Genomic DNA, 22,836 nt, shown 5'->3' on the forward strand with positions numbered 1-22,836 from the left:
TCTAGAGTGAAATCCCATGATATTGCGGGCCCCCACATGTTGGCGAATATGTGAACCTGAAGGCAAAAGGACAGAGCGCTGGGACAAACAGCCACACACCAATATGGTTAAATATAGTTGCGTTCATTTATTGCTTGAAAAGCCATACTTTTATAGCACACAGACTAGGGAGTTCAAAAATCACACACATTAACTAGAGGAAAGCTACTGCAATAACAAACCTAAACACTCCTTCAAAGCCAACAGGCATTCTTTCTTTTCCTAGAGGTGTCCTTAGTTCTCATGCTGTTTATCCTGCTCCGCAGCTGCTGCTCTGTGAAATCCTTATCTTGATCCATGGCTGCTGCTCTGTAAATTTCTTCTTGAATTACAACAGAATAGCAGTTCCCTAAGGTCTTCAGCATACCCCCAGCCAGCTGGTAAATGCAGCCGAAGACCTTCAAGAAAGCCGTGTCCTGGTAGTGTCAGTGCTTGACAAAAAAATTTGAGTCCCACAATGGGTCTCTAACCTGTGTGACACCTTCTGAACACCAGTACCACGGTGCAGATGCAAAGCCCAGCCAAGCTAAATCAAAACATGCTTCTGGAAGGTATGCTTTCTGAAGTCTTTACACTAATGAGAGGACCACAAACATTCACTCAGTGAGCTCGCAATCTCTTTGCCTTTGCAGGCCTATGGTCTTGTTTGTCTCACAGAGACATGGTGGGATGGTTCCCTCCTCTGAACTGTAGTGTAGCAGGCACAGATTCTTTATGACGGATGGGCAAGGAAGGTGAGGAAAGGCTGCTGCCCTCTGTGAGTGTGCACTGAGCTCTGCCTGGGGATGGCAGAGGAGCCAGCTGAGAACTGATGGAAAGGGCTCAGAGAGGAGAGCGGCAGATTCTGTTCCTTGCTTCCTGATCAGGAGAACAAGAGGAGGAGGACAAGCAGGTATCTGAGTTACAGCTGGGATGGAATTTTTTTCTTCAGACTGTCTGCTCTGGTGCAGTGTTTTGGTTCTGCAAGAAAAAAACTGATAACACTGTGGTGTTTACAGCTGCTGCTAAGCAGTGTTGTAGAGAGCTAAGGCCATGGTCAATGGAGGGTACATAGAGCTGGGAGGGAGTGGACTGCAGACGGCTGACTGGAAGTGGTCAAAGGGACATTCCGTGCAAACTGACAGCAAGCAGGAGTACTGAAAGGATGGGAGTTCATCTCACTCTCTTCTGCTGCCCAGAGACCAGCTTGGAATCTTTCTGGTGGTGCTGAGCAAGTGCTTGTGCATCAGCTGTTATATACCATCCCATATATCTGGATATATAGTGATAACTATTACACGTCTCCTTTCATCTCGCTTAGTAAATAGCATCATTTCATGAGTTGTACTTTTTTTTTTTTTTTTTTCCCCCAGTTCCCTTCCCCATCCCACTGGGAATGGGGCAGTGCACAAAGCACTGTTTGCTGCTCCATCCACCATCTTATTTTGGGTGCCCGATGTGAAGCTCCAGGACTTGACATAACAGTACATCTATGCAGAGCGAGATAACGCAGAGCTTTGTGGGAGCTGTAGAATTGCTGGCCATGATGCTGTTTGTTTCCCTATTTGTGGAGCTCATTCAGCCTTGCACAGGCATTACACAGGCATTGCACAGCTCATTCCTTGCAGCTTCTTTTCCCTGCTTCAGTGTTTGCCAACTCTTGGGGCTGGATTAGGATATTTATTTTGCTATGTTGTTTGACTTTGGTTTATATCATGATAAAATTGGCAGCTGAGAAGATGAAGTTTTGCACACATTCATCTCTGAGGTCATCTTTGAGTTACGGAAGTAACACTGTCGATAAGGTTAGTAATTACACCCTTTACTATGAGTCCTCAGGGAGTCTGGCTACGGAGGAGAGAAGGGAGGACACTTTCCAGTAGTCCCCTTGACTCGCCCTCACTTCTTTATGTCCTGGAGATCGAGAGCTAGTTCCAATAGCTCCTGAGGATTTTGACAGTGCCAGCAAGGAGATCAGCTGTGAAACAGTCGTTCATATTGCCAGCAACTGATTGCAGCCCCGGAGTGCTGCTCCTGTTGTAGAGACAACAGGACTGTCATGAGACCCACGAGACCTTCAGGCCTGAACAAATGAGAGGACATGAGAGCAATGTAGCAGTGTAACGAGAGCAGGAATGAAAAGAGCAGGTTGTGCTGCTGTCCGTGGCTGTACCTCCCCCAGGTCCAGACAAAGTAGGAAGAGAGAAGAGCTAAGGAGAAGTCTGTTTTGAAAGCATGTTAGGTATATTTTAACCTATTCAGGGAATCTGGATCCATGTTTACATGAGCTCTTAAATTGAGAAAATGGAAATTAGGTAAAAAAAAAGTGAAATAAATTTTTATTTATATGTTCAGTAGCATATTTCTGGGGGTTGCCATATTACACACAATCAAAGAATCTAAAACACATAAAACATAAAGATCCATCACTGGGAATCCTGTGAGGAAAACATGCATTTCATCAAAGCTGGAATAGTGCTTATTGCAACACCTTCCTGAGAGCGTGCTTGATCTCCCTGTTCCTCATGCTGTAGATAATAGGGTTCAGTGTTGGAGGAACCACTGCATACAGAATTGCCACTGTCAGATCCAGGAGTGGGGAGGAAATGTATGGGGGCTTCAGGTAGGCAAAAGCAGCAGTGCTGACAAATAGGGAGACCACGGCCAGGTGAGGGAGACACGTGGAGAAGGCTTTGTGCCATCCCTGCTCAGAGGGCATCCTCAGCACAGCCATGAAGATCTGCACATACGACACAACGATGAAAACAAAACACCCAAGGACTAAACTGGAACCAAAAAAGAGAAGCACAATTTCCCTGAGATTTGATTCTGAGCAGGAGAGCTTGAGGATCTGGGGGATTTCACAGAAAAACAGGTTCACAACATTGCCTTGGCAGAGAGGCAGTGAAAACGTACTGGCAGTGTGCAGAAGGGAACAGAGAACCCCAGCGCCCCAGGCAGCTGCTGCCATGGTGGCACAAGCTCTGCTGTCCATCAAGGTCCCGTAGTGCAGGGGCTTGCAGATGGCAACGTAGCGGTCATAGGACATGATGCTGAGAAGGAAATACTCTGCTGACATGAAGAAGAGAAAGAAAAAGAGCTGTGCAGCACATCCTGTGTAGGAGATGGCCCTGGTGTCCCAGAGGGCGTTGGCCATGGCTTTGGGGAGAGTGGTGGAGATGCAGCCCAGGTCGAGGAGGGCCAGGTTGAGGAGGAAGAAGTACACGGGGGTGTGCAGGCGGCGGTCGCAGGCTACGGCTGTGCTGATGAGGCCGTTGCCCAGGAGGGCAGCCAGGTAGATGCCCAGGAAGAGCCAGAAGTGCAGGAACTGCAGCTGCCGCATGTCTGCCAACGGCAGCAGGAGGAACTCGCTGATGGAGCTGCTGTTGGGCATCTGCTTTTGTTCCTTGCCTTGGAGTCCTGCTCAGTGTGCAGAAGATAATGACAAGTCCAGACCATTCTCAGAGACACTCCTCCTACTATACTTTGAAAAGTTTTCATTCTCCTATGACAATATTCATTTAGCAACACTAATTGAATTTAACTTCATTAAGGTCATCATTCTATAAGCAGAAGAAGCACATGGAGCTTTAACCTTCCTTTCATCTTCTAATTTTATTCAATTTCCCTGGACTTTTTTATCTGTTTTGTGTGTCATATCTTTACAGTCACTGCTGTTAAAATCTTCAGTCCCAGCCTTTGTGCCCTTCACTTTCTGTACAGGAAACATGCCTATTTGCAATATAAGTGCATTATTCTTGTCATCAAAATTGATAATTTCAAATAGTTCCACCCTTGGAAAGGTTCATTTTTGTGAAAGGAGAGGCTGAAAACACTTCACATGTGACACTGCACATAACAAGCAATTGACTGAAGAAGAATTGGGAGTCTCAGAGCTGTGTTCAAATTTGACAGACTCTTAGATTTCTGCCACCAATCCTTTCACCTTCCGTCCAAACAAGAAATAGAAAATTGCTACCTTGGCTCTCCCCTTGTAAAGTACCCTCAGAAACATTCTGTTGTGCAGTGGTGCTGTGATCCCCCTGCCCCAGGTATCAGCTTTGGCAGCACAAGCCCTGCTGGGGGGCTCCTTTCCCCCACCTGTCTCCCCGCAGCACCCTGGGCAGCTCCCCGGGCAGGCTGAGTGCTGAGCCTGGCAGGCGGCAGAGTCCCATACCCGGCACACAGCCCCTGGGGCACAGCAGGGACCCTGCTCTGCAGGACAGCCCTGGGCTCCTGCCTTCAACCCCAGCTGCACAGCCTGCAGCCATGCTGGAACTCACAACCCTCATGGCTATGCTCTGACACTGCAGCATGGAAGCCCCCAGCTGGAGCAGAAGGCTTTTAACACAGTAAAGAAACATGCATTGCCAGCAGCCAGATCTGCTATGGGGTGTCCCAGGTTGTTAGCCCTCTATGAAAAGCAGCTCACGGTCTGCAGAGAGACTTACCGTGTCGTGGTCTGTGAGCAATGCTCCTGCAGCAAGCTCACAGCCCACGCACATATCACACATCCTGCAAGCTCTCTCCAATTTCTCTCCTGTCACCTGCAGGCTGTGCTGTGCACAAGAGCTGCTCCTGGGCATACCTGTCTCTCTGCAGCTCTGCCCACCTTTATGAGCTCCCTGTGTCCCAGGTGCCCGGACAAGAAAGCAGCAGATGATGTCATCTTTATCCTTCCCACTCATCTCCCCTGACATGTCCCTGTGTCCTCATGGCCAACAGCTCCTGAAAGACAACAGCTTCATGACTGTGCTTTGAAATCCACTCAATTAACCACCACATGTCCAGTGGTCAGTGACTGAGAGGAGACATATAACAAGTACTATCAGAGATCGTTTGATGAATCAAAAAGGGCACCCAGACAAGGATGGGGAGGTTTGGACTTTCCCTTTGCAGGACAGTGATACAGCTGAGGCAGTGCAGGAGTCTCATCCGTTGACAAAAATCCTGGAGCTGAAATGGGATTCAGCTCCCTACACACCCACAGGAGTTGGGATTCCTCTGATTCCGTTCAGAAGTGCACAAGGAGTTGCCTGCATGTGAGCTCCTGCTCTGAGTCCTCGGTCCTTCAGCTGGGAGGCAGCTGCTTACACAGACACTGGGTGATGCCCAAGGTGCCTGGGCTGCTCCTGATGTGTGCCAGTGCTTGTAAACCATGTGGGAAGTCCCTGTTCTTTGCTGGATCTCATACTCTCCGGCAATGACAGTCTGGTGGGAACTGTGAAGGTCAAAGAGGCATCAGGCCAAGTGCAAGACGCAAATGGATCTCTTTCTATTTATTTATTTATTTATTTATTTATTTATTTATTTATATTTAGGCCGTAAGCTTCAAAGATGTTCATTAATGTCAGTCAAACTGAGACAAAAAATTGAAAACAGATATCAAAATCAATGAAAATGTGTTAACCCTTCTCGACATGAGAAATTCTCATGAGTCTTGTTTAATTTTAAGTTGTACATATGAATCTTTGGCGTGATATGATGACTTTTTTTTTTTTAGTTCTTTTTCTGAAACTACGATGTTTTCCACAACTGTGTTTGCTGGACACAAATGCCTTCAGGTTCAGGGACACAGACAGCGGTGCCAGTGCCAATGCCCTGGGACTATAGCCCGGCGCCCGCCACTGCTCTTCCCTGCTGCCTATTTGATGTCCCTCATCCTCCAGATGTCTTCAGCTCTTCTAAATAAATGGCCGTGGTTAAGGGCATGTTTTCAGCAGGCCACTTAGACACATGCTCCTGCCACAGCCTGCCAGATTTCCCCATCCCTTGCTCTTTGTTCAGTCAGATGCCTCCCAATTATCTGTCTGATTTCAGATTTTTAGGGGGATAACTCAAATTTGCTCCATCTCGCCAAAGTCTGATGGACTGTGTTGTCAACTCCTTCACTGTGATTCTATCTAGCCCTTCCTATCTTTTCTTTTTCTCTTTCTTTTTTTTTTCTATGTCATTTCCTTTTCCTTTTCCTTTTCCTTTTCCTTTTCCTTTTCCTTTTCCTTTTCCTTTTCCTTTTCCTTTTCCTTTTCCTTTTCCTTTTCCTTTTCCTTTTCCTTTTTCACTTTCTTTTTTTCCCCTTTTTCTCTTCCTCTTCCTCTTCCTCTTTCTCTTTCTCTTTCTCTTTCTCTTTCTCTTTCTCTTTCTCTTTCTCTTTCTCTTTCTCTTTCTCTTTCTCTTTCTCTTTCTCTTTCTCTTTCTCTTTCTCTTTCTCTTTCTCTTTCTCTTTCCCTTTCCCTTTCCCTTTCCCTTTCCCTTTCTCTTTCTCTTTCTCTTTCTCTTTCTCTTTCTCTTTCTCTTTCTCTTTCTCTTTCTCTTTCTCTTTCTCTTTCTCTTTTTTTTTTTTCATGCTTTTAAAAAAAGCATGAATTCTGAAAGATGTTCATTAATGTCAGTAAATGTGAAAAAAAGTTGAAGATAAATAGAAATCAGGAAGAATGTGTTAGCCTGTCTCAATTTCTGAAATACTCACGAGTCCTGTTCAATTTTAAGTTGATACCTCCCAACTCCCTGGCTGATCTATCCAGGGTGATTACTGGAATTTGCTCCATTCCTCAAAAGTCTGCTTTCAACTCCTTCACCGTGATTCTATCTATCCCATCCTATCTGTGTCTAACTCATTTCTTGTGCAGATATTCCCTATGAAAGATAAACCTCAATAGAAGCAGCTTGGACATGGCATGTAGTTGATCACTGTGTTTGACTGTTCATTCAATTGCATCACCTTTCCTTCTGTTTGTTGGCTGTAAATAAAGAGAACTCTTTCTTCTTCCATGTGCAGCTGGTTCTCTGTGGAAAGCCAGTGGGAGTTGGTACAAAGGAGGTTTAACACTGAGCGGGTGACGGTAGAGGAGAAGAGTAATGTGAGGAAAAGTGATGCAAGTCCCATGAGGCCAATGTGAGTAGAAGTGGGGTAGATTGGTTGAGGAGGAACTTTGTCCACACAGAAACGGAATAGAACTCATTGGGGACATCCTGGATTGACATCAGTTGCAAAGTGCTTCTTTTACTTCCTGTATAAAACAAACTATAAATAAATAGACAATAAATGCATTTTGGATTCTTGCTCTTTAAGTTGTCTCCATTTTGCTGAACAAGTTCTGAAAACCTGGAGAACAGGAAGGCACAAGGCACAGGAGGCTCTTTAAGTTTTAATGGGCCCCAGGGAGCATTTGGTGCTGCATCCATCAACTTCCAGTGCAGAGAGAAGTTTGCACAAAGAACTCAGCAAGACAAAGTCAGAAGCAACAGTGAAGTTTCTTGGAGTATTAATGGGCCCACTGAGGGCCATTAGCAAGCAAGCTTCCTTAGTCGCTAGTTAGGGCAGATAATTGGAAGCCATGACTCCAGTGAGGCAAAGGCACTGGCATGGTGGCTCTGATGCTAAGAAAATCCTTCTTTATCTTAAGAAGCAAACAGGACAAGCCCTGCTTCCCAGACCCTTGGCAGGGAGATCCTGTCTCTCATGTTGGCTCAGGGCCCTTCCTGGGGCAGTGGGATGGAGGTCTGTATGAAGTTAAATGAAAGACATGGGGACAGAAGATCCCAGGCTCTACATGCGGTGCATGGATACTGTCAAGTTCATATCCCACTTGTGTCCTGTGTCTTATCGCAGGATGTCGGATGTGAGAAGGGCACAGTCTGAAGAAGCAATCAGTTCCAATGAAACTCTGAACTTCAGATCTCTCAGTTCCAGTGCCCTCCTGTGCAAACCCTCCCATAGTTTGATGTTTTCTATGTTCCGCTTTGCCCAGTGCTCCATGTGAAGCTGCAGCAGCGCAGAGCAGAGCAGAGAGGGACAATCCTTTCCCTTACCCAGCTTGCAAGAAATTGCTTTATGCACTCCAGGGGACTGTTGGCTATCCTGGCTGACTGGGCACACTGCTGACTCACTTCCAAATTGATGTTGAGCAGGACCCCAATCCTTCTCATTCAGACCACTCTCCAGTGTCCCATATCCAGTCAGTGTTTATGTCCAGTGTTGCCCCTACCCAGGTGTACAATCAGGCACTTGTTATGCATGATGCACTTGGTGCTTAGTACCAACTGGTACCCACTTCTCTGACTTGTCAACATCTCTCTGCAAGTTTTGTCCACCCTCAGTGGAGGCAACTGCACCTCCTCATCTGGTCTCATCAGCAAACTTGCTGAGAACATCTTCTAGTCCTGCATGCAAGTCATCTGCATAAACATGGAAGAGAAGTGGCCCTACAATGGAGCCCTGGGGAACCCTGATAGTGACCGTCTACCAGGCTGATGGAACCCATTGACTATAATCCTTTGAGCCTGACCTATTGGCCAACTGCTCACCCACCACATTCTGTTTCTGTCTAGCCGTATGCAGGACATTCTGCCCAGAAGGTTGTTGTGAGAAACAGTATCAAAGGCTCTACTGTAATCCTCAAGAATAACATCATCTGGCTTCCCTGGTACAACTAAATGGACAACTGTGTCATAAAGGGACCTGAAGTTAAACAGGACCTTCCCCTCGGGAACTTGCGTTGGCTGCAACCAATGACAGAATTGTCCTTCAGCTGTTTTTCCATAACTCCCACCATCACTTTCTCCATAATTTTATCAGGTGCTGGAGTGAGACTGACAGGTCCATAATTGCCCCTGTCATCTTTCTTGCTCTTCCTTACAATGAGACAACATTTGCCAGATTCCCGTCAACTGGTATGACCCTAGACTTAATTAGATGCCATTGAAATGAGAGCCCAGATAATACTATGGTGTCATCATTGCAAGAACATAGATGTGCCAGTGCCTTGAACTCTGGAGTATGCCACAGATGGAGCATAGAGAAAGACTGGCCTCTTCTGTTGGCAAGCAGAATAACACTGCGTGATACATGGGGACTGTGTCTCTTCTGCTATGCTCTGCTCGCAGGGGAAAGGTGGAGAGGGTTGCTCTCATGTCAGTGCTCATATGTGAGGTGTGGAATCAAAGTGGAGAGACCAGGCTCTTTTCAGCAGTGTGTGGAGACAAGACAAGGGGAAATGGAACAGAAACTGGAGCATAGGAAGTTCTGCATGAATGTGTGCAAGAACATCTTTACAGTGAGGGTGATGGAGCCCAGGAACATACTGCCCAAGAGGTTGGGGAGTCTCCTTCTCTGGAGATATTCAAGACCCGCCTGGACACCCACCTGTGTGCCTACCTGGTGTTCCCCAGGGGTCTGTGCTGGGGCCTGTCCTCTTCAGTATCTTTATTGATTACCTGGATGAGGGCACTGAGTGCATCCTATGTAGGTTTGCAAATTACACCAAATTGGCTGGGAGTGTGGATCTTCCTGGAGTTAGCAAGGCCCTACTGAGGGATCTGGACAGGCTGGAGAGCTGGGCTGAAGCCAATGGGATGAGGTTCACCAAGACCAAATGCCACGTCCTGAACTTTGGGACCTGGAATGGACTTCCTAGGTTGGAGGTGGTGGATTCAGTGACCCTGGAGGTGTTCAAGGAATGATTGGATGTTGTGTTGAGGGCCATGGATTTGTGGGAGCTATTGGTGATAGGTGACCAGCTGGACTGGATGATCTTTTAGGTCTTTTCCTACCTTGGTGATTCTATGATTCTATGATATCCCATCCTTGTATGAGTGCCCTCCTTGAGCAAACACTCTGGGAGGACTCAGCACATGTCTGGAATTAGTCACTGACCACTAAATCTGTTGAATTTAACACCATATTGGGTCATGAGAAACAAGTCCTGTGGCAGCATGGCACCCCAGAAAGAAGAGTCTGATAACGGGATGACTTTCAAAAATTCCCTTATAAATACTTGGGCCAAAGATCATGGCATTGTGTGGATTTATCATATCCCCTACCATGCACCAGCTTCTGGTAAAAAAGATCAATACAATGGGTTGTTGAAATCTATGTTGTAAGCAATGGGTGGTGGAACACTGAAGCACTGGGTAAAGCCTTTGGCAGAAGCCACTTGGTTGGTCAGTACTAGAGGATCAGTCAGTTGTGATGGTCCTAGCCAATCCAGCCCCTGTATACTGCAGAGGGAGATAAGGTCACTGTTGTTCATGTAAAGAACATGTTGGGAAAAGCTGTTTGGGTCCTTCCAGCCTCTGTAAAGGGCAAACCTGTCCGTGGAACTGTTTTTGCCCAGGGACCTGGGTGCGCTTGGTGGGCGATGCAGAGAGATGGGGATGTTCAATGCGTACCACAAGGGAATTTGATGTTGGGGGAGTGCAGTCAGTAATTCCATGTATATATATGTCTCATAGTCTCATAGTCTCGTGCGGGTAGGAAGGGACCTTAGAGATCATCGAGTCCAACCCCCGAGATTTGAGTTTCTGTGTAGCACAGTGGCACTTCTACCACTTGCGCCACAGGGGGGATTCGAACCCGGGCCACAGTGTTGCAAGGCGGCATTCCTACCACTGCGCCACCGGGGTAGTATAAAGAACTGTGTGTGTAATGCATTTTAATTACTGTTTATTTGCATTCAGATGTGTTTTCTAAGCATGATATAGTGATGTAGAATTGAGGGTGGAATATCTTGGTTTTGTCATTTTTCCTATTGGTATTCCATATATAGTAGTCAGTAAGACAAGTTTTCCTCCTTAGGTCATTGCTGCTGCTCTGTTTGTTTCCTTGAGCCCAGATCCCATCTCCCCCATTCCTTTTTCCCTTCCCATTTTTTGGGGGCCATGGGGCCCACGGGCCTACTGCTCCCCCTGTCGTGGACACAGACTGATCTAGATAACTCTATGACAGTGCCAGCAAGGAGACCAGCCCTGACACAGCCGTTCATATTGCTGGCTACTTACTTCTGTCCTGAAGTGCTGCTGTAGAGACTTGCTGTAGGTCTGAAGTGAGACTTACCGTGTCATGCTCTGTGAGCAATGCTCCTGCAGGAAACTCAGAGCCTCCTCACACCTCACACATCCTGGAAGCTCTCTCCTTTTTCTCTTCTCTCCTTCTGGGAGATGTAGGCTGTGCTGTGCACAAGAGCTGCTCCTGGGCACAGCTGTCTCTCTGCAGCACTGCCCACCTGTATGAGTCCCAGGAGCCCGCCCAGATCAGCACACAAGAGGATTGGAGTTTCTCTTCCTCACTGCTTCCCCAGGAGATTTTTCCGGGGCTCCATGGCTGAAAGCTCTTGATAGACAGCAGGCTCATCTCTGCTAAATGCACTTGGGGTGGGAGGAGAGGAGACAAAGAAGTCGGAGGAGAACAGTTCAAGAAGGTCCACGGTTGTTGCTGTAACCTCAGCCTTAATGGATCCTAAATCCCCTGTGGCACCAGTTTTGATGAAACTGTCCAGCATTACATCAAGGAGATCTGTGCTCTGTTCAAGACTTCCCCATATTTAAGCCTGAATAGAAGGATACATCTGCTTTTCATTTATTGTCAGTTATAGAATTAGCAAAGATAGCAGTGACTTGCTGGTGCTTTGCATTGTCATTGTTTTTGCAGAATCAGACCAGATTGGACAATCAGGGAGTCATATACTCCAGACAAAGATGGTTCAGTTCACGACTAGATTTCATAAATCATGAAATAGAATCTTCCATGAACTCTAGGGTAAGACCTCTACAATGCCTGTCCTTGGAACTTTCACTTCTGCTCAACCATGTGGCATCTCATTTCTGGAAAGAGTTGGCCACTCTGACTTCCCACCAGGAGAATGGCGTGATATGCCTGGCCTTCGCATCTGTAGGGGACCCTTTCTCACTCTGCTGGTTTGGGGTTCCCCTCCCTGGATATTTCTTGAAGCCAGGGAACTACAGCACGAGACGTAATATCTCAGTTATGACCTTCAATGTGTCGGTAAACACCACTGACAACCTGACATGCCATGACCCTTGGCGATCCCTCATTTACACCTACTCAGTGGCTGTGTCTTGCAACATGCCAGGGGCATTTCAAGTGCTGGCGGATGAGGAGGATGAGGAAGAGGAGGAACTTCAGAGGGTGCTGCTCCACCCTCCATTGGCCACTAACCAAGGCCACCGGGATCACAGTAATGACTGAGGTTCTTAACATGCTCAAAAGGAATAGAACCTCCGACAGGGAAAAAAACACAGCTACCGCCATGCAGAGAGTGAAGGATGCTGTGCAGAGGCTCTTAGAAAAGAAAGGGTACATCAGTCATGACTGGTGCTCATGTGGCTGGAAATTGGCTCTGTGACCTTATGCTTTACACAGACTATTCTCTAGTTCATCCAAGGACTCATCAGGATGCAGGTGGTGGCTACGCAATACGTGTTGCTTGCAATCCAATAGTCATAAGTGCCATAGTTGAAGCTGTGATGTGATTGACGTGTTTTATCATGGAATTCTCTCCAGAGCTCACTCCGTGACAGCGGGAATATACACAGGGAGAGAAGGAACAAAGTACCTCCCTGCTCTAACAGCGCGGTACTGCATGGAGGCACAGCCTGGCCACATGCGCCCCAAGAGAGGGGACGGTGAGGGAGATTGCGAATGGGAATTTCCCCCTAGGGAGGGAAAAAATTTAAAAAAAATAGCAACGATCTGAGAACAAGCGGCATTTTAATGAACCCTGTGACACTAAACAGCAAAGAGATTTTCAACAAGGAGAAAAACAAGTCCAAATCTCACCGATGGGCTGCGGGAAGTGGGAAGTTCCAACCACGCTGTCTCCTGCAGGGAACCGGGTTAAACCATGACACCTTCCTGACCTTCCCTCCAGTGCTACTTCCTTCCCCCCATGCCCATTTAAGGCAGTCCACAGAAAAAGAAAAGAAAGAAAAACTTGTCTTCTTAACTCCCATTATCCCACATGATGTTCTGATGTGGAATAGCAACACCAACCACATTACAAAACTACAACAGTGAGCTTTCCCAGCCTCACTCACTAACCAGCCGAAGCCTGCCTTGCTGTATGGATGTGGTCCCAGTGGGCAGAAGCTCTGCTGTACGAACCCTCAGGGCTGTGGAGACAGGCCTGTCAGGACTGAGCCTCACCAGGCCGTGCTGCAGCCTGCTGGCTGGGCCAGACCAGTCGGGCCCCTTGGAGTCCATTTTGAGATCCCACAGCGCACACGGGAGCCCTGCCTTTGGAAGCAGCCGCTTCAGCCCTGCTGAATGTCTGTCATTGGTTGCAGCCAACACAAGTTCCAACGGAGATGGTCCTGTTTAACTATAGATCCTTTTATGACATGGTTATCCATTTAGCTGAACAAGAGAATCCAGTTGATGCAATCCTTGAGGATTTCGGTAGATCTTTTCAGGCTATTTCTCACAGCACCCATCTGGACAGAATGTACTGCATATGGCTAGACAGAAACATAACGTGGTAGGTGAACAGTTGGCCAATAGGTCAGGCCCAAAGGACTATAGTCAGTGGGTTCATTAAGGCTGTTAGATATTCACTATCAGGGTTCCCCAGAGCTCCACTTTAGGGCCACTTTCATATTTTATGTATGACTTGAATGCAGGACTAGAAGATGTTCTGAGCAAGTTTGCTGATTTGACCAGATGAGGATGTGATGTTTCCTCCACTGAGGGTGGAGAGGACTTGCAGAGAGATGTGGACAAGGCAGAGAAGTGGGTACCAGTTGGTACTAAGCACCAAGTGCATAAAGCATAACAAGAACAAGTGCCTGATTGTGCACCTGGGTAGGGGCAACCCTGGACACACTGCCTGGATATGGGACACTGGAGAGTGGTCTGACTGAAAAGGATTGGGGGTCCTGGTCTGCATCAAATTGAATGTGAGTCAGCAGTGTACCCAGGCAGCCAGGAAAGCCAATGGTCCTCTGGAGTGCATCAAGCAAGTTATTGCCAGCTGGGTGAGGGAAAGGATTGTCACTGTATTCTCTGCACTGCTGCAGCCTCACCTGGAGCACTGGGTGCACTTCTGGGCAATGCAGAACATCAAAAACATCAAACTATGAGAGAGTGTGCACAGGAGGGCACTGGAAATGAGAGATCTGAAGTTCAGAGTTTAATTGGGATAGACTGCTTGCTCAGACTGGGCCCTTCTCACAACCCGCAACCTGCAATGAAACACAGGGCACACATGGGACATGAACTTGACAGTATCCGTGCACGCCATGCAGAGCCTGGGATCTTCTGTCCCCATGTCTTTCATTTAACATCATACAGACCTCCATCCCACTGCCCCAGGAAGGGTCACACAGAATCACAGAATCACACAATTACCCGGGTTGGAAGGGACCTCAAGGATCATGTAGTTCCAACCCCCCTGCCTAGCAGGGCCACCAAACATACACATTTACTAGATCAGGTTGCCCAGGGCCCTGTCCAACCTTGTCTTGAACACCTCCAAGGACGGGGCATCCACAACCTCCCTGAGCAGCCTGTTCCAGGACCTAACCACCCTTCTAGTAAAGAACTTTCCCCTAACATCCAACCTAAATCTTCTCTCCTTCAACTTAAAACTATTTCCCCTAGTCCTGCTATTATCAGCCCTTTCAAAGAGTTTACTCCCCTCCTGGCAGTAAGTTCCCTTCAGGTACTGAAAGGCTGCAATGAGGTCACCCCGCAACCTTCTCTTCTCCAGGCTGAACAAACCCAACTCCCTCAGCCTGTCCTCATAGGGGAGGTGCTCCAGCCCCCTGATCATCTTTGTGGCCCTCCTCTGGACCCTTTCCAAAATCTCCATATCTTTTTTGTACTGAGGGCTCCACACCTGGACACAGTACTCCAGATGGGGCCTCACAAGAGCAGAGTAGAGAGGGACGATCACCTCCCTATCCCTGCTGACCACCCCTCTCCTGATGGAGCCCAGGATCCCATTTGCTTTCCGGGCTGCCAGAGCGCACTGCTGGCTCATGTTAAGTTTCTCATCTATCAGGACCCCTAGGTCTTTTTCAGCCGAGCTGCTCTCAAGGACAACTCCTCCCAGCCTGTACAGGTGCCTGGGGTTCTTCCGGCCCAAGTGCAAAACCTTGCACTTTGCCGTGTTGAACCTCATTAGGTTCACCCGAGCCCAGCTTTCCAGCCTGTCAAGGTCCCTCTGAATGGCATCTGTTCCCTCCACCGTATCAACTGCACCACTCAGCTTGGTGTCATCAGCAAACTTGCTGAGGGTGCACTCCATTCCCTCATCGATGTCATTAATAAAGATGTTAAAGAGCACCGGTCCCAAGACAGACCCTTGAGGGACGCCACTCGTTACCGGCCTCCACCTGGACATAGAGCCATTGACCACCACCCTCTGTCTGCGGCCTTTCAACCAATTGCTTATCCATCTAGTTGTCCACCCATCAAATCCACCTCCCTCCAATTTGGAGATGAGGATGTGATGGGGGACCATGTCAAAGGCCTTGCTCAGGTCCAGGTAAATGACATCGGTCGCCTTCCCTTCATCCACCAACGCCGTCACTCCATCATAGAAGGCCACAAGATTAGTTAAGCATGACCTTCCCCTGGTGAAGCCATGCTGGCTGTCTCGGATCACATGCTCGTTCTTTATGTGATCAAGCATGTTGTCCAGGAGGATCTGTTCCATAATCTTCCCAGGCACAGAGGTGAGACTCACCGGGTCGTCCCTGCTCCCCTTCTTGTAAATGGGAGTGACGTGACCCTTCCTCCAATCATCCGGGACCTCACCTGACATCCACGACTTCTCAAATATGATGGAGAGCGGCTCAGCAACCACCTCAGCCAGCTCCTTCAGGACCCTGGGATGCACGCCATCTGGCCCCATAGACTTATACTCATTCAGTCTAAGGAGGCACTCTCAGACTTGCTCTACCCTTACAGTGGGGAGGGATTTACCTCCTTGGTCCCCACATAGAGGTATGGGGGTGCAAGACTTAGGGACGTGAAAAAGACTAGAATCATGGCCACCAGTGAAGACCGAGGTGAAGAACTCATTCAGCACCTCAGCTTTCTCTTCATCTGTTGAAGCCATTTCTCCTTTTAAATTTACCAGAGTAGGTATGCCCATTTTGGCCTGTCTCTTCTGGCCAATGTACCTGTAGAAGGTTTTCTTATTGTTTTTCACATCCCTCGCCAAGTTCAGTTCTGCCTGCGCCTTGGCTTTCCTGATCCCACATCTGCAAGTTCGGACGGCATCCCTGTATTCTTCCCGGGTGACACAGCCTTGTTTCCAGAGCTTGTACACCCCTTTCTTCACCCTCAGTTCTCTTAGCAGGTCCTTGCTGAGCCATGCCGGTTTTCTACCTCTCCTGCCCACTTTCTTAATCAGGGGAATGGAGACCTCTTGTGCTGCCAGGAGGGCATCCTTGAACAGTAGCCAGCTCTCCTCAACGTCCTTATCTTTGAGGGCAGCGTGCCAGGGGATCTTGGCCAGCATTCCATTGAGTAGCTTGAAGTCTGCTCTTCTAAAGTTGAGCATCCTGGTCCTGCTCTTTGCCAGGCCCACATCGCTTGAGATCACAAACTCAACCAGGGCATGATCGCTGGAGCCCAGGCAGCCTCCAACCTTGACACCTTTGATGATCTCCTCAGCGTTGGTGAGCAGCAGGTCCAGCAACGCTTGACCTCTGGTCGGTCTGTCCAATACCTGAACCAGAAAGCTATCATCAATGGATTCCAAGAGCCTTCTGGAGCTCTTGCAGCTCGCCGTGTGGTTTTCCCAACAGATGTCAGGATAGTTGAAGTCCCCCACCAGGACAAGAGCCCGTGAGCCAGACGCCTCACGCATCTGGAGCAAGAAAGCCTCATCAGCAGCCTCCCCTTGATCAGGTGGCCTGTAGTATACCCCTAATACCAGCTGACCTTTATTAGTCCCATCTCTAATACTAACCCACAGGCTCTCAACCTGTTCTTGACTGTTTCTCATGGGGAGCTCCTCACAGTTTATCCAATCTCTGACATAAAGGGCGACTCCCCCACCCTTCCTACCTCGCCTATCTCTCCTAAAGAGCCTATAGCCATCGATGGTAGTATCCCAATTGTGGGAGTCATCCCACCATGTTTCTGTGATAGCAACAATGTCGTAATTTTCAGAGTGCATCACAGTTTCCAGTTCCTCCTGCTTGTTACTCAGGCTCCGTGCATTAGTATAAAGGCACTTCAGCCGGGCTGTCCGTCTCACCACCTTCATAAGCGATCCAGGATCCGCTAGAACAGCGGCATCCCCAGCATCCTCCTGCCCTACTCCCTCCCTTTGCACTCTGCAATCTTTGCCCACAGAGTTTGGTACAATCCCTCGAATGCACCGTTCAACCCCAGTAGCCCTTATTTTGCACCCTTCCCCCTTCGTTCCTAGTTTAAAGACCTATCAATGAGTCCCGCTAATTCTTCAGCTAATACCCTCTTACCCCTCAGGGACAGGCTGCTTGCATCAGCAGCCATCATTCCAGGTGCAGTGTAGATTGCCCCATGGTCAAAATAGCCGAAATTCTTGTGTCTGCACCAGCTCTTAAGCCATCTGTTTAAGAGATGGGTGTTTTGGATCCTCCCTGTATCTTTTCCTGACACCACGGGCATAGAAGAAAAGATCACCTGCACCCCAGCTCCTTCAAGTATTCGCCCCATTCCCCTGAAGTCTTTCTTGATGGACCTCAGGCTTTGCTTGCCAACTTCCTCACTGCCAGCCTGAATTATTAAAAGTGGGTAGTAGTCTGAAGGATGAATCAATCTAGAAATTTTCTTTGAAATGTCCCTGACCCGTGCCCCAGGAAGGCAGCACACTTCTCTGCAGGTAGGGTCATGCCGGCATATAGGGCCTTCTGTTCCTTGCAGAAGGGAGTCACCTACAACAATCACCCTTCTGTCCTTACGTGTAGAAGCAGTCTTGAGGCTTCAGGGTGACCGCTTCACCTGAGGCAACCTCATGGGTGCACCTGTTTCCACACTCTCACTAGTCCCCCCCTCAAGTTCCAGGGCCTCAAACCGATTTTGCAGAGGCACCTGGGGAGCCGGGGATGGTCGTGATGGAGGATGCCCCTTCCGTCGAGCAGGTACCCGTTTCCACTTCTCCTCCCTTCTCAAATTACTGCTGGGGGGAAGAGAGGACAGGGGGCCGGCTGCAGTGTTGCCAGCTGGCTGGTTACCCTTTACCACCTGTTTGTGAGGTGGCAGGGGCTGACATGCTCCATTAGGAGCCTCGACTGTGTGCTGAGAACTTGAGGCTGAGAGGGACTGACACCACCAGTCAATCTCCCTCTCACACTCTTTTATAGTCCTCAGCCTCTCCACTTCCTCCTTCAGATCAACTACGAGGCTGAGCAAGTAGTTCACCTGGTCGCAGTGAACACAATCACTGCCTCCCTCACCCAGCCCTGCAAGGGCCAGGCTCAGTACAGCCCTCAGTACAGGCACTCAGTACAGCCAGAGACCTGCACACCAGCATCTTGGGTTGGGGGCTCAGTCTGAGTTTCCTCAGACATTTTGGCAGCAGCCTTCCTATAAGGCATGTGCAGGACCTCAGTCTGGGTCTCTGCAGTCTTCTTGGTTGCTGCCTCCTGTTTCTGTGAGATCGGGACCCTTGTCTTGGCCTCCTCAGTGTTTCTGGCAGCAGCCTTTCGCCCGGGAGCACCCATGTCGGAGCAGAATACTTACCAGAGCTTAAACAGGAAGTCAAGAGGTGCACGAGCCCCGCCTCTTCCTGACCGTTTCTGGTGGGCAGCGACTAGTCTAGGGTCCTGAGCCAACATGAGACCAGATCTCCATGACAAGGGTATGGGGATCAGGGCTTGGCCTGTCTATTTCGTAAGGCAAAGGAGGGGTTTCTTAGCATTAGAGCCACCATGCCAGTGCCTTTCATTGCCTGTAATCTTGTCTTCCAGTTATCTTCTCTAACAAGTCCCTTGGGAATCTTGCCTGTAATGTCCCTCAGTGGGCCCATTAATACTCCAAGAAACTTCACTGTTACTTATGACTTTGTCTTGCTGAGCACTATGTGCAAACTTCTCTCTGCACTGGAGGTTGATGGACTAAACATCAAATGCGCCCTGGGGCCCATTATAACCTAAAGAGCATCTTGTGTCTTGTGCCTTTCTGTAATCTTCTTCAGGTTTTCAAACTTGTTCAGCAAAATGGAGAGTTATCTAGAGAGAGCTTCAAGAGCCAGAATCCAGCAGACATTTATAGTTTATTAATTTACAGTTATAAAGAAGATATTAAAGCTGCTCTGTACCACTCCTTGTACACATCTTAGCTGAACCAGAGGAATCCCAGCTCCTGTGGGTCCGTGGGGCGCTGAATCCCATTTCAGCCCCAAGGTTTCCATCTGGGGATGAGGTGCCTGTACAGCCTCTGCTGGATCACTGCCCTGCACAGGGGAAGTCCAACCCTCCTTCTTGTTGTCTGGGTGCAATTTTTGTTTCATCAAACACTCCCTGGTACGATTCACCTCATGTCAGGAATTGTCTGGTGGATAATTGAGCAGATTTCAAAGCACACTGTTGTCTTTCAGGAGCTGATGGCCATGAGGACCCAGGGACATCTCAGGGGAGGTGAGTGGGAAACATAAAAACTGACATCATCTTATGCTGAGCTGGACCAGGCTCCTGGGACACAGGGAGCTCATAAAAGTGTGCAGCTCTTTAGAGAGGCAGCTGTGCCCAGGAGCAGCTCTTGTGCACAGCACAGCCTGCAGGTGACAGAGGAGAGGAGAAAAATTGGAGAGAACTTGGAGGATGGGTACTGTGTGAGAAAGCTGTGAGCACGCAGCAGGAGCAATGCTCACAGACCATGACATGGTAAGTCTCTTGCAGTAGGTAATGCAGCTGCTTTTAATAGAGGATTATATAAATGTGGGACATCCCATAGAAGACATGGCTGCAAGTAGTGCATGTTTCTTTACTGTGGAAAAAGACTTTGGTTCCAGCTGAGGGCTTCTGTGCTGCAGTATGAAATCACAGCCCTGAGGGCTGCGTGTCCCAGCACGGCTGCAGGCTGTGCCCCCGGGGCTGCAGGCGGGTGCCCAGGGCTGTCCTGCAGAGCAGGGTCCCTGCTGTGCCCCAGGGGCTGTGTGCCGGGTATGGGACTCTGCCGCCTGCCAGGCTCAGCACTCAGCCTGCCCGGGGAGCTGCCCAGGGCGCTTCGGGGAGACGTGTGGGGGGAAGGAGCCCCCCGGCAGGGCTTGTGCTGCCACAGCTGCTGCCTAGGTCAGAGGATCACAGCTTCACTGCACAACAGTATGTTTCTGAGGGTACTTTGCAAGAGGAGAGCCAATGCAGCGGGTTTCAATTTCCTGTTCTGGGGGAATGCAGAAAGGATTGGAAGCAGAAATGTAAAAGGAGCTGTCACAGCTCTGAGAATTTTTCTTCAATCAATTGCTTGTTTTGAGAACAGTCACACATGATGTGCTCTCAGTATCCCATTTCCTGAAGGATGGAACCAATTGAAAATATCCCTATTATCAGTAGACATGAATAATTAACCTGCAAGCAGGCAGCTTTTAAGAATTTACACTGAATGGCACAGAGGCTGCTTTGGGGCTCTAAGAGCAGTTGGGTTAAAGATATGAGACATGAAGCACATGAAAATATCCTGGGAGGAGGAATAAGAAAATAAGAGGAAAGTTAGAGCTCCATATACTGCTTCTGCTTAAGAAATGCTGAACAACATGAAATTAAATGCAAATAATGGTGCTAAATGTACACTGTTGTAAGAGAATAAAAACATTTCATATTATAGCAGGAGGAGTGTCTCTGAGAATGGTCTGGACTTGTCATTATCTTCTGCACTCTGAACAGAACTCCAATCCCAGGAACAGCAGATGCCCAACAGCAGCTCCATCAGCGAGTTCCTCCTGCTGCCGTTGGCAGACACGCGGCAGCTGCAGCTCCTGCACTTCTGGCTCTTCCTGGGCATCTACCTGGCTGCTCTCCTGGGCAACGGCCTCATCAGCACAGCCATAGCCTGCGACCGCCGCCTGCACACCCCCATGTACTTCTTCCTCCTCAACCTGGCCCTCCTCGACCTGGTCTGCATCTCCACCACTCTCCCCAAAGCCTTGGCCAACGCCCTCTGGGACACCAAGGCCATCTCCTATGCAGGATGTGCTGCACAGCTCTTTTTCTTTCTCCTCTTCATGTCAGCAGAGTTGTCCCTTCTCATCATCATGTCCTATGACCGCTACGTTGCCATCTGCAAGCCCCTGCACTATGGGACCTTGATGGACAGCAGAGCTTGTGCCACCATGGCAGCAGCTGCCTGGGGCGCTGGGGTTCTCTGTTCCCTGCTGCACACTGCCAGTACGTTTTCACTGCCTCTCTGCCAAGGCAATGTTGTCAACCAGTTTTTCTGTGAAATCCCCCAGATCCTCAAGCTCTCCTGCTCAGAATCCTACCTCAGGGAAGTTGTGCTTCTCTTTTTTGGTTCCAGTTTAGCCTTTGGCTGCTTTGTTTTCATAGTGGTGTATTATGTGCAGATCTTCATGACTGTGCTGAGGATGCCCTCTGAGCAAGGACGGCACAAAGCCTTCTCCACGTGTCTCCCTCACCTGGCTGTGTTCTCCCTCTTTCTCAGCACTGCCATTTTTGCCTACCTGAAGCCCCGCTCCATTTCCTCCCCACTCCTGGATCTGACAGTGGCACTTCTGTACGCAGTGGTTCCTCCAACTCTGAACCCTGTTATCTACAGCATAAGGAACAGGGAGCTCAAGCACGCTCTGAGGAAGGTGTTGCAATAAGCACTATTCCAGCTTCCATAAAATGCACAACTTCCTCATAGGATTCCCAGTGGTGTTTCTTCATGTTTTATGTATCTTTGGTTGTTTGATTATGTGAGATATAGGAATGTGCAAAAGAAAATAATGTTATTGAACTTATAAATAAAAATGAATTTAAATTCTTTCCTACCTAATTTCATTTTGTCACTTTAGGAGCTGATGTAAACATGTAACCAGATTCCCTGAATACGTTATAAGATACCTAAAAAGGTTTCAAAAAAGACATTTGCTTAGCTTTTCTTTCTTCCTACTTTGTCTGGATTTGGGGAGGTGCAGCCACAGACAGCAGCTCAACGTACAGCATAGGAAGTTCCGCACGAATGTGCGGAAGAACTTCTTTACAGTGAGGGTGACGGAGCACTGGAACAGGCTGCCCAGGGAGGTGGTGGAGTCTCCTTCTCTGGAGATATTTAAGACCCGCCTGGACGCCTTCCTGTGTGACATGGTGTAGGGAGCCTGCTTTGGCAGGGGGGTTGGACTCGATGATCTCTGGAGGTCCCTTCCAACCCCTACAATTCTGTGATTCTGTGATTCTGTGATTTTCATTTCTGATCTCTTTACACCGCCACAGTGCTCTCAAGTCCTCTCATTTGTGCAAGCTGAATGTCTTCTGTGTCTCATGACAGTCCTGTTGTCTCTACAGCAGCACTCTCGGACAGCAGTCAGTAGCCAGCAATATGAACGACTGCATCAGTGCTGGTCTCCTTGCTGTCACTGCCATAACAAGAGGGCCCCTTCGGAGCAGGTCCAGAGAACTGGAGGCCTCTTCCAAATCTGGTTTAAGGAATGTACCTCAGGAGCTGCTCCCTGAGAAGACTTCAAGATACTCTGGTGCATTTCACTGACTGCCAGGGATAGTTTCAGAAGTCCCAAGGAGATCTGTAAGGGACTCAAGGCAGTGCTGAGGATTAGAATCTGTGGTCTAAGGTCAAGATAAAAAGAAAACGATTATAAATATGATAAATGCATATATACATATATATATAGTATATTTTCACATATATACAATATAGGCAGTGGCTAACATATGTGCATGTACTAATACATATACATATCATACATAGATGATAGAAGTTTATATGCATATCTGTTTGCAAGTCCAGGACCTGTTGCAGGGGTTTTAACAGCCTCAAGGTTCACTGTGGGAACTGGAGAGGCTGTTTTCCTACTGCAGGAGTTGGAGCAACTGCAGAGCCCATTGCCAGAGCTGAAATCACCGTAG

At 48.5% G+C, this 22,836-nt stretch overlaps 1 protein-coding gene across 1 annotated transcript in view; it reads right to left on the bottom strand.

The window, feature by feature from the left end:
* Window positions 1–13,159: 13,159 nt before the first annotated feature.
* The window catches only part of LOC146759531 (olfactory receptor 14J1-like), a 34,999-nt gene continuing 25,322 nt past the window's right edge, over window positions 13,160–22,836 (bottom strand). Inside the window, exon 3 of the mRNA XM_085510419.1 lies at window positions 13,160–13,171. Within this exon, the coding sequence (XP_085366545.1) occupies window positions 13,160–13,171 (12 nt within the window). The remainder of the gene's footprint in view (window positions 13,172–22,836) is intronic.

Source organism: Coturnix japonica, chromosome 10 (genome assembly GCF_054131305.1).
Source record: "Coturnix japonica strain WE chromosome 10, WE-NBRP24, whole genome shotgun sequence".
NCBI lineage: Eukaryota > Metazoa > Chordata > Aves > Galliformes > Phasianidae > Coturnix > Coturnix japonica.